This window comes from Camarhynchus parvulus, chromosome 6, assembly GCF_901933205.1.
Source record: "Camarhynchus parvulus chromosome 6, STF_HiC, whole genome shotgun sequence".
Lineage (NCBI taxonomy): Eukaryota > Metazoa > Chordata > Aves > Passeriformes > Thraupidae > Camarhynchus > Camarhynchus parvulus.
The window spans coordinates 23,118,213-23,129,194 of record NC_044576.1 but is presented as its reverse complement, the minus strand read 5'-3'; the positions used below and the strand labels follow the sequence as shown (position 1 = coordinate 23,129,194).

At 52.7% G+C, this 10,982-nt stretch overlaps 1 protein-coding gene across 1 annotated transcript; it reads right to left on the bottom strand.

The window, feature by feature from the left end:
- Nucleotides 1-4,473: 4,473 nt before the first annotated feature.
- INA (internexin neuronal intermediate filament protein alpha) lies at nt 4,474-10,872 on the bottom strand. The gene is given in 4 exon segments (XM_030951188.1): nt 4,474-5,880; nt 6,442-6,566; nt 9,952-10,460; nt 10,463-10,872. Coding segments are annotated over 4 exon segments (1,251 nt in total). The 5' UTR covers nt 10,806-10,872; the 3' UTR covers nt 4,474-5,606.
- Between the last annotated feature and the right edge of the window lie 110 nt (nt 10,873-10,982).

The window sequence follows — 10,982 nt, the reverse complement described above, 5'->3', positions numbered from 1 at the left end:
TGTGGTCAATACAAATGAGTGGAGGGATTCATTCTATTAAGAGGTATAGGATTTTTTATGTATTGCATGCCTTTCTTTTAAAGGGTTGTCTCCATGAATCTTTTAAAATACTCAATAGAATGCACCAAGGGCCAGCCTGAGTGTTTAGGTTCTTTAAAATGTGCCTTTTAGGCTGTCATAAATATCTGCTGAGAGATGGAGAAGTGTTGCAAATGGTGCATTCTCTTCACTTCTGCTTTTTATTTGGGTTTTCTACCTTGTGGTTCTTCTGTAACACTAATTAGTTCAGCAGAAAGAGAAGCGAGGTGGCCACAAATGGAATTTTACCATGTAATCTTTAAGAGACCCTTGTTGAATGAGCCAGAGGATATTTACATTGACTGAGGTTTCAGAATGTTGCCATAGATACAGGTTTAATCCCTGGACAGGTCAAATTTTATTATTTTTGAGACAGAAATGGTAATCACATCTGAGGTGAAATGCAATATTGATTAGCTGCCCTGCAACTGCAGAATTCTTGCTGGAGCTGTTGCCATCTTTACTGGGTTTGGATTTAATGTTAAACAGTGCATTTGTGTCAAATACAGCAGTGATCTGCAAAAGAAGTGTTTCCCAAAGAGGAAAAGAAAACTTGAATTTTTTAATTGTGTAGTAAAAGTCTATTTGGAAATGGAAGCTTAAAATGTCTGTTTTCTTCCAAAGGAAACATCAACAGTAGAAAAGTGCGTGGTGTAGACTTGGCAAAGATTGAGAAAAATTGTGTGTTCCTGTGAGAGCTACTTTGGAGCCCCTGGTGTTGAGGCATCCATAACCTCTGTCCTCTGAAAGGATTTTCTGGTGTCCACTAGGGGAAGCTCAGCTTCTCAGTCCATGAGGATGTGCCACCTGTGTACCTGAGAGCCTGAAACTGAGAGGGTTTGGTACCTTTGAGACTTCCAATGCTCTCAAATGTGGCTGAAGTTAAGCTGATGAGCATAAGGAATGATATGGGGAGGATGTAGGGGCTAAAGAGGACATGGAGTCACAGTATGATCCTATAATCCTTGCTTCCTTAAGAATCTAGCCTTAATGTTCTGGCTTACTGAATCATTTTGGCTTGCTGCAGGCATTCTTATTCATACATCTCTCAGGTCTCATTGGTAGACTAGGAATTTGCTAATGAGGTGTCATATCTGCGGCTTAGGGCTTCTTTTTTTGTTTGTTTTCTTTTTTTGCAATTCCATTGAAAATTCACTTAAACAGAATGATGTTCTGAGCCTCATTGCAAACCATGTTTTTCAGTCTGATCTCAGCCTTTCCAAATGGCATCTCCAAACAGCTTTTTCTTACAGACCACACTTGGGTCTGCATGTGCATCATCTCAGGGGATGACTACGTGTCTGTCAGAGCATTTACAAGGCTGCTCTGGACATTGGAGAGCCAAGAACTTGTTTCTCCTTGTGCTCTCTGGCATGCAGGCAGGCAGCAGCTGCCTCTCCATCCAAAGGCAAAGGAGCAGAGTGACCCTGCTGTGCTAGGAATGGACTTTGGGCCTCTGTTGTTTTGGAACTGATACAGCACCTCAAGAACTTTGCTGCCATCAGCAAGTGACTGTGTACCAGGGGCTCTGGAATTGCACTCTGGCATTTCAGGGCATTTCCCTGCTGTCTAAGCAAATGTTTAGCATGGACACTGTTCCTTCTTCATGTTATGCTTTATGTCAGTTCTGGCCAGCACAATGTCTGCTTTAAAAAGGATGTAATTGCTTGTCACAGAGTGGCAGGCTCATCTCTGGTTGAGCTGGGTTTTGGATGAAGACCCCTGCACAGTCTGTAGGAGTGCTTTCCCCCTGACTCCCAGCTCTGCAGCCCTTTAGCTCAGCTGGAAGAGCTGGAATAGACCAGGGTCAATGAAAATTCTCCCACCCCACCCCAAGCCACGCCCTGTTTGCAGTTGTGCTGCATTTGCCAAGGAATCCTTATTCCCACAGGCCTCTGAAGTCTTGCACGAATGAGCTGGCGCTGCTTGTGCTATTTTGACATAAACTCTGCTTCCAAGTGTCAAACCCCGGTGATGGGGACATTTGATCATTCAGAAACATCTGTTTGGCTGCTGTGTTAGGGCTCTGTGTGGGTCACTCACTGCAGGAAGAAGCTCTTTATTCCTTAAAGAGGTGTCTGTGCCAAGAGCTGGCAAAGAGAGAGTTGGCTGGACCCAGCCAAAGGTACCGGAAGAGACTCTGCTGTGAATTGCTTATTGATTCCTTCTTGCTGAATGACAGAATTCTTCCTCGCTCTGGAAAAGGAGATGTTTGCATTCCTGCCAAAGGGAAATTGGGGTTTGTGGGTATTTTTTTTTCTTTGGCTGCTTTTTCTTTGGCTTACTTTTTAATGAATTGCAGCATCTAGATAAGCGTCATTAGCAAAACTTCTCCGTGTGCAGCAGCTTTGTCTGTTTTCAAGGAGCTCTACATCTCCACTGCATGGGCTAGCATCTACATCCAGGGAAAAAAAACAAACAGCCAGGCCAGTGGTGGGAGTTTGTCTCACTGTGTGGAACTCACATTCTCCCCAGCATAAAGATGAAGGAAAGGCAGTATCATGGAGAAATAGCTGCACTCTGCTGCTTCCTGAGCTGATGGTGCAGTCCGTATCCACAGCTGCCTTTTATCCATGAGGACCAGGTTTTATAGAGGTATAAATCTTTCAGGATCTGCAGTGTGACTCATTCCTTCCCTCTGGCAGCCTGGGTGTTTAACCCAGTAAGAAAAATAGGACCACAAAGGAGGATTTATTGTCCTGTTCTAGCTTATGGTTTCACTGTAGAAGCCTTCTGGTGCATATAAGCAGGCAGGTAAAGGGAGGCACTCTGAAAAAGATAGCACTGGGAAAGGAGGCCTGGGTGGTGATAGAGGTCAGCATTGGCAACATATTCAGCCAGGCCTGTTTCTCTTTGCTGTCATTTTTCTTCTCATAAAGTAAAGGAGAGTGTAGATATGGGCCTCTCTGCCTATTGTCCCTCTGTCACCTCTGGAGTTTAACACCATGAGACAGCACCAAACTGCTGCAGAGCTCCAGAAATGCAGGAAATCTCTGGGCTGGCCCTCGCACTGCAGCGATTTTCCAAAATAGTTTCTTGTCCTTCCCGCAGCTCCTCTGTCCTGCTCCACCACTGCAGACCCTTCACACTGATATCACCAATGTAAAATTCCCAGCTTCATTATTAGCATCCAGTTAGCTGAGCAAGCAGGAATTGTGACTGAGGATTGTGCTGGGAACAAAGGACAGGTCAGGCTGCTTGTGCTCAAGGGACAGAAAGCACCAGTGCTGGAGAGTGTTTGAGATTCAGAGTACATTTCATTAGCTGTACAGTCACATCTGCTTTTTATTCCCCCTATGGACTGGGAGAAATACTGTGTGTTTGCATTTCCTAACTGACAGCTCAGCCAGGAGATATTTGGACATTTCTTAATCTTGTTTTATGTGCCAGCGCCTTGGACTTAACTCTGCAGGTGCTGGCTCCCCCAGGCTCGGCCTGAGCACCCCAAGTTGCTCTGTGCTGTTCTGCTGGGGGCTGCTGGTGAGCTGCACTGCTCCAGCCATGCCCTGGGACCCCTCCCCTGCCTCTGGAAGAGCCTCTTGCTTCACCCACCTGCAGGGCCGCCCTGCCTAGGGCTGTCACCCCACAGTGAGCAGCTTGTCCATGGTCCCCAGGGTTACCAGTGTGACAGGATCAAGGTGTAGCCATGCTGCTCCTGGCCTGCAGCTCTGGTGGAGAAGCCTGTGACTGTCACACTGTGTCCCTGGGGCTCTGGGGCAGATTGCCACGACATGGTGCAACAAAGCAGGAATGGAAAGGCAACAGGACAGTGTGCTCTGGCATGGCCACCCAGCAGGAAGCTGCCTGTGCTTTTTCCCTCTACAGGCACATCTCAAGCAGAATGTGTGCATCTTCCAAATATAAACCACTGCTGGTCACAGCATTTGTAACTACTGGGTTTACCTGGGAGGTGGGTGCACCCTCTGCTCTTCTTCTGCTCTTGTGTAATTCACTTTATCTTCAGTTGTGCAGGCAAAGCACAAGGCTTTTTCTAACCCCCAAGCACACAGGCAGTGTGGAGAGGAAATGACAGGTACCTTGGGACTGAACTGTCAGGGATGTGATGCAAATCACAGCCTCAGAGTCCATTTCCTGAGCAAATGAGGGTGCACTTGGCCGTGGCAGACCTTGATCCCTCAGCCAGCTGGCCATGAACTCTTCCACACAGCAAGGCCACCAGGACAGGCACCTGGGGTGAGCCCCAGACATGCTCCACTGCCATCAGTGGGTCCAGCCTTACCTTGCAACCCCAGCAGGAGGGGTTGGCAGCTGGACCCCAAGCCCAAGTTCTTTGCAGGGGCCCAGAGGGACTGCTGGGCATGGAACCAGCCAAGGGCCAGACACCGACGTGCGTTCCCAAGATGACGCAGCAGCAAAGACAACAAAACAGATCAGTTTGATCCACACAACTATTTCTTTTTTTAATTATTAACTTGTGCCTTACAATAGAAGAGGAAAGAGTGCGAGCAAACAATTTGCTGGTTCCAGGAACTACTCTGGCAGCACCGTGAGGGCAGCGAGGTCTGGTGCTGATTGCCCTCCCTGCCAGGGCACTGACACACAACACGCGGCGGCTCCGGCTCTTGCAAAAGCGATCGCTGGCAATTTAAGGCATTGAAGGAAACCTATGGTTGTTAAATCCTATATCAAATTTGGCACACCTTGGAACAGTTAGAGCGGAGACAAGGATGCTTTGCGGGCTGGTGTTCAGGAGTCCTGCAGCTTCCCAGTGCTGGCTGGGGCACGGTGCTAATCTAGGCACAGGGTTTTCATGTGAACACTGTGCAGCCTAACAAGGGCCCTCAGACCCTCATAGCTGCGAGACAGTGATACCACACAAGGTGCTGCACCCCACAGCAGGGTGGTGCCTTCACCTCCAGTGTAGCAGTTCCCTGCCCTGTGCCTGCTGCTTATAAACCCCACGTGCCTGGCTTGACTAGTGCTGTCAGAAAACAAGATTTGTCAGTACAAAGAAAAAGTAACATTCCTTATAGTTCAAAACCTACGTGGCTGAGATCAGATGTCAGGTGCAGTTACAGTCCTGTATGGCTATTCCTGTGCTTCTAGGGTTAAAAGGGAATGGCTACAGTTTGAGGAGTGGGGAAGAGTTTAGCTGTACATGAATTTGGATAATTGATGAAACTAGTTACAGTAAACATGTTGTTTCCCTCCCCTCCCCGGAGAGCTGGCTCAGCAGCCTTCCCAGCTGGCTGCCCCTCGCCCGCCGCAGGAGGAGAGAGGGAGCGTGTTACGAGTCCATGTGCCACCACCACAATGACCAACATGCATCTCTAGCTACCTGTCCTGTGTGCCCCCACCCCATTTAAAAGGGAGCAATGTGCCAAGCTCGGCCTCTGAGTGGCAGGACCCGCAAGGAAGCCATCCCTGGGTTGGTGTCCCCGGGGGGGTTTTTGTGTTTTTAAGGGAGGCTTCCTGCGAGCCCAGTGCGGCTTCGTGCCCAGAGGAGCAGTTTCAAGGCCGAGTGGAGACTGTTCCCCCTCAAATGCTTGTGAACAGGGTCCTGATGGTTACATCTTTGCATTGGCAAGGATTCCTCCATGCAGGTTTAACCTCCCTCTCTTCTTGACAGAGGTTATGGTCCCCTCAATCACCTCAGCCCTGCTGGATGATATTTTAGAGGTCACTTTAATAACCTCTCCTTGCTCCTCCTCTTTGAAGGACAGAGTAGAGGAACTAAAGCTCCTTGGCTGGAAGGAGTAAGTGGGGCTGGGGAGAGAACTGAGAGATGTAAGGCCGCCACTTCCCATGTTGAACAGGGTCTCCTCTCCCTCCAGCAGCTTCCTGCAAGCACATCACAGGGGAAGAGGTTAGTATGGGGATGTGAAACATCTGCAAAACTTGAGAGCAAGTTGTGCCCTGCAGACAAGTCCAAGCCATCACCACAGGTCACACTGCACCATGAAACTGATTCAAAATCATATTTTGGTCACCCATTTTTGGAAGACTTGCAATATGGGGTACATGAGAGCAACTTTCTCCCTTCTTTTGTCTCCAGAAACACCAGGAAAATAAATACCCAAAGCACAGCCTTTTGCATCTACTTTTAACTTTGCAAGAGAAACAAGTTTCCAACCCCAACTGTCCCCATTAAAAAATACTGCTTCTGGGATGGCTGAGGGAAGTGGTTCACAGCTGCTAGACTGAGGCAGGACAGGGAGCCATGGCTGCTCCCCAGGGAGAAGTATGGCAGATCCAGGTGGGGGAGATGAACAACATTCTTGTGGTGCTCCTGGAGTGTGGACCCAAGTATTTTCTGGGCCCTTGAAAGTACCCCAGCCTAGTGGGGGTCAGGGGGTTGAGTTTGGGAAGTGCCCAGGTAGAGCAGGAATAGAGCAGCCTTACCTGTAGGCAGCTATCTCGATATCAAGGGCCATCTTGACATTGAGCAGGTCTTGGTACTCCCTCAGGTGCCGAGCCATCTCATTTTTGGTGTTTCTCAGATCATCCTCCAGCTGTCCAATGGTGTCCTGCAAAGGCAAGGGTGCTCAGGCCTGTGTTTTGGAACAGGGACTTCTCCCTCAATCCCACTCTGCTTTGCCCACTGTAGAGACAGGGAAGTTGCAATGGGCAGTTGATCCATGACAGCACATCCCACCAGGGGCTTGGGACCATGAAATGTCATGCTAGCAGGGATGAAGAAGCAGGCAGAGCACCAGGCCTGGATTGTGAGTGTGTGCAGTGGGGGAGGCTTTAGCCATTGATGGATTCATGTAGTTCCCATCTGCAGTGGGGTCTGTGAGATGGGCAAATAGTGCATGGTGGTGGGACCCCCAGCCCTGTGGGGGAAAGGCAAGCTGCTACAGAGGGAAATTTTGGGCTTAAACATCTTCAAAGTAGAGGCAGTAGCTTAACAAGACAAGTGAAAGCACCCTGCACTGCAGCAGCAGAGAAGAAAAGCTGCAGTCTGCATCTGCAGGGCTTCAGAAGGGTTGGGACATGCTTCCAGGAGGTGGAAGGAGAGTTGCTGCTGCAAGAGGTCCCCTCCAGGTGGGGAAGTCTATCACATTCCTGGGAAAATGCCTCAGAGCCTCAAAGTGGGGGATTCTGAATGCAGGGATTTGGGGAGATTACAGAGACAGGAGCTTGCCCTGCAAGAGCCAGGGTGCTCAGCTGGACAGCAATGTCCTTCTAGCATCCTTCCTGTCAGCTTTGCCCTGCCTTTTGTCCCTTATAACCAGCTCTACCTGTGATGTGGAGGACTCCAAGGCCAGAATTCCTGCTAACAAAGGAGACTAATCTTTACTTCTATTTTTTTTCCTCAGAAAACAAGCAGTCTGTATTTTTCCCACATGCATCTAGGTATCTAAGTAGCAGCTTGAAAGCAGTGAAACCTGCTCCCATAAGGCTCTTCCCAATCAGGTTTCCTGCTGCCAGTGCCCCTCTGTGCCACCAGAGGAGCATGATTTGGAACAGGAATGAGTCAGCAGTTTGCACTTAAGCCACGATGTAGCCCTGCCTACAGAGCCCTGCATGGCCACTGCCAACCTCCACTTTCCTGCATCCCCTCCCAGAGTCAGGACTTTGCAATTGCTTCCAGATCCTCTGTTCCAACAAACAATCTTTGTCCTGCCACATCATCCTCATATTGACCCCTTCCCAGTCCTATCATGTCCCCAGCTTCCTCTCCTGCCTAACCTCCCTTGTGGACAGTGCAGAGACAATGAAAGCAGGTGGGGCTGCCCAAGGAACAGGGAGCTGTGCTGATCCTGCTGCAGTGGGCTCTGTTTGAGCAGAGCCCCTCAGAGCAGCAGTTCATCCTGAATGCAGTACAGAGCATGTCACGGCTGGATTAGCTGAGCACAACCAGCCTTGCAGGATGGGATTTAGGAACCATCCTTGTGGTCTCTGCTGTGACCTGTGCTGCCCTGACCATTTTCCACAGCAAAAGATCTGCAAGAAGCTGTACCTCTGAGGAGTTCATTGGGGCAGTTCATCGACTGAGAAGCTGCAGGACATGGCTGCTGCTGCTGTAGAGGTTAAAGCCTCTGCTCTGATGCAGACGATTGCTGCTGTACCCAGCCAGGGCAGGAGGGAATGACTTGAGGTGATCCCCACCCTGGACAGCTCCACTCTTGCTGCTTTGACTCTTTGTGCCTCCAGCCCTCTTTCCTCTGCCTGTAGTCCACATGAACAAAAAGCTCTTTCAAAACTGATTGTCCTTGTTCCTGATCTGCACCTCTCTTCCACAACCCAGCTCTGCCAGCTGGTAGAATAAATATCCCCTTCTCACAGCACTGCAAACCTGTCCCCTAACAAAAAGCTCTTGCATGTTGGTTCAGATTTGACAGGGCAGCCCATAATTATAAAGACATCTGCTTTAGCAGGATCATTTTAAAAGCTCAGACAATAGGAATATTCTCTTTTAAGACACACTTTCAACCTTTTCCGCTGTTTGCAGCTAAGGAAAATACTTCGCTGATACACACACATTGCTCAATGGACTTTTAAGTATTGCTACACATAAAGTAGATCCTGAGGGTCATATAGAAAAGCACTGCCATGCTGTCACTAAAGCAATTTCAATTATGGTATTGTTTAATCTAGTTGGTTAATTTTTTCCCCCAATTGATAGGTTGCTCCCAGGACCCCTCTTTCACATGGCATCATTGCCTATTTCCACAAAAATTGTTGAAGACCACCTCAGCTATTCAGGAAGCTTGCAAGCAGCTTGGAACTAAGTCATGAATTCTAGACTGCCTGGCAAAATTTGGCCTTGGAAATGAAAGGCATTTCTTGGGCCCTCCACGTACTATTAAAGCAGTTGTTTCAGTATTTAGAAAGAAATGGCTTGATTTAGAAACCACAGATCATTTAACAGCCATATAATAGAACAATCTCATGATTCATTTTATTATAAATCATGAACATTTCCCTGTAGCAAGAAAATGTGGCAATACTGCAGTAATGGAATAAGAGCTATGGAGTACTCAGTGTCTGCCTCACATGAGTCTTTCCACAGACATAAAAAATGCTGGGATCTGTCTGCAAGCCCAGACTTAACCTTTGCAGAGCTCCAATTTCTGCAGTGCAGGTGCCAAGAGCTAGGCCACAGGGCAAAGGGCCAAGCCTGGGCAGACAGCTTCGAAGAATTGCCCACAACGATGTGTAGGCAATTTTGGACCTGATCTTTAAGGGACAGGGACGGATCGATGCCCCAAACAGCACTACCACGTGCAGGATGTCCCCTGTGGGAAGGGAGCATTGGAAGGGGTGTGCTGGCCTGCTTCCCCGAAATCTGCCCTATGGGGTTTTGCCTCTGGATAAAGGGTGAAAGCAGCAGGCAATGCCATGGGGGGGCAGGATCTGCGTGCAGGGCAGAGGCACAATGCTGGGTGGTGGGAAGGCTGCAGGGATGCCTGGTGATGTGCAGCACTGCAGGGGCACCGCCTGCATGGGTGGTGCTGCACAAGGCAAGAGGGGTGGGTGCCGTTCCGTGCCAGGGTTGTTTGTGTAGCACGGCACCGATTGGGACAGCGCAGGCGATGGTGCTGAGCAACGGCGGGGGGGGCCACGCATGGGGCGGGGGGGTTCCAGCGCTGCACAGAACTGCGGGAGGGGCTGCTGCAGGGGACAGAGTTGCTCTGCAGCACTTTGCAGGCCGCAGCGATGCTCAGCGCCGCACAGGACCAGGGGAGGGAGAGTGCGGGGACGCGGGTACCTGTGCGGCACCGCGCCGGATGTTTGCGTGGGATGAGATTCCCGGTGCTACACATTACAGGGGGTGGCTGCTGGGATGGAGGAGCCGACTGGTGCGGATGGCGCGGGAGGAGGATGCTCGGTGCCGCCCAGTGCCCGGCGCTGCCCGGTGCCAGGGGAGGGCACAGTGACGGTTCCCGGCGCTGCCCGGCTCACCTGCAGGCCGGCGGCCTCGGCGTTGTGCCGCTCCTCCAGCTCCTGCAGCTGCCTCTCCAGGGACTGGTGAGCGCCGCGCAGGCTCTCCATCTCCACCAGGCGCGCCTGGAGCTGGCGGCGGCACTCGCCGGCCTCTCGGCGGCTGGCGCGCACGGCCTCCTGGCTGCGGGCCGCCCGCTCGTGCAGGCGGGCGCAGCGGGCGCGGTACCAGTCCTCGGCCGCCTGCAGGTTGCGGGCCGCCAGCGCCTCGTACTGAGCGCGCAGCTCCCGCAGCGCCGCGGCCAGGTCGGGCCGCGGGGCCGGCGGCGGGGCCGCGGCCGGGAGCGCGGCGCCCAGCTCGGCGAGGTGCTCGGCGTGGGCGCTGCGCAGAGCCGCCAGCTCCTCCTGCAGCGCCTCCGCCCGCCGCTCCAGATCGGCGCTGGCGCGGGAGGCCGCCTCGGCCGCCTGCTGCCGGGAGCGCAGAGCCCGCTCCGCCTCGGCGCGGCTCCGCGCCTCCTCCCGCAGCGCGCCCGCAGCCGCTGCGTCTCCTCGGCCAGGCGCGCCCGCTCCAGCGCCGCCTGCGCCCGCTCCCCGTGCGCCTCCTCCAGCCGGGCGCGCAGGGCGCGCAGCTCCCCGCCCAGCAGCTGCCCCAGCCGGCGCGGCTCGTCCGAGCGCTGCCGCAGCGCCGCCAGCTCCGCCGCCAGCGCCCGGTTCCGCTCCTCCAGCGCCCGCACCCGCTCAATGTACCCGGAGAAGCGCTCGTTGAGGCCCTGCAGCTGCTCCTTCTCGCTGCCCCGCGCCCGCCGCGGCTCCGCGCTGCGCTCCCGCAGCGCCTCCGGCTCCGCTCCCGGGCGCGCCCACCGGCCCGCCAGCATCTCCGTGCGCCGCGGGGACTCCGCGAAGAGGTGGCGATAGGAGGCGGCCAGCGCCGGCTCCGCGCTGTAGCTCATGGCGGCGGAGGGGCACCGGCGGCGGTGCCGGCGCTTATGTACGGCGGGGCGGAGCGCGGCGCGGAGGGGCGCGGGGCGGAGCGCTCCGGCCGGGAGGGGGCG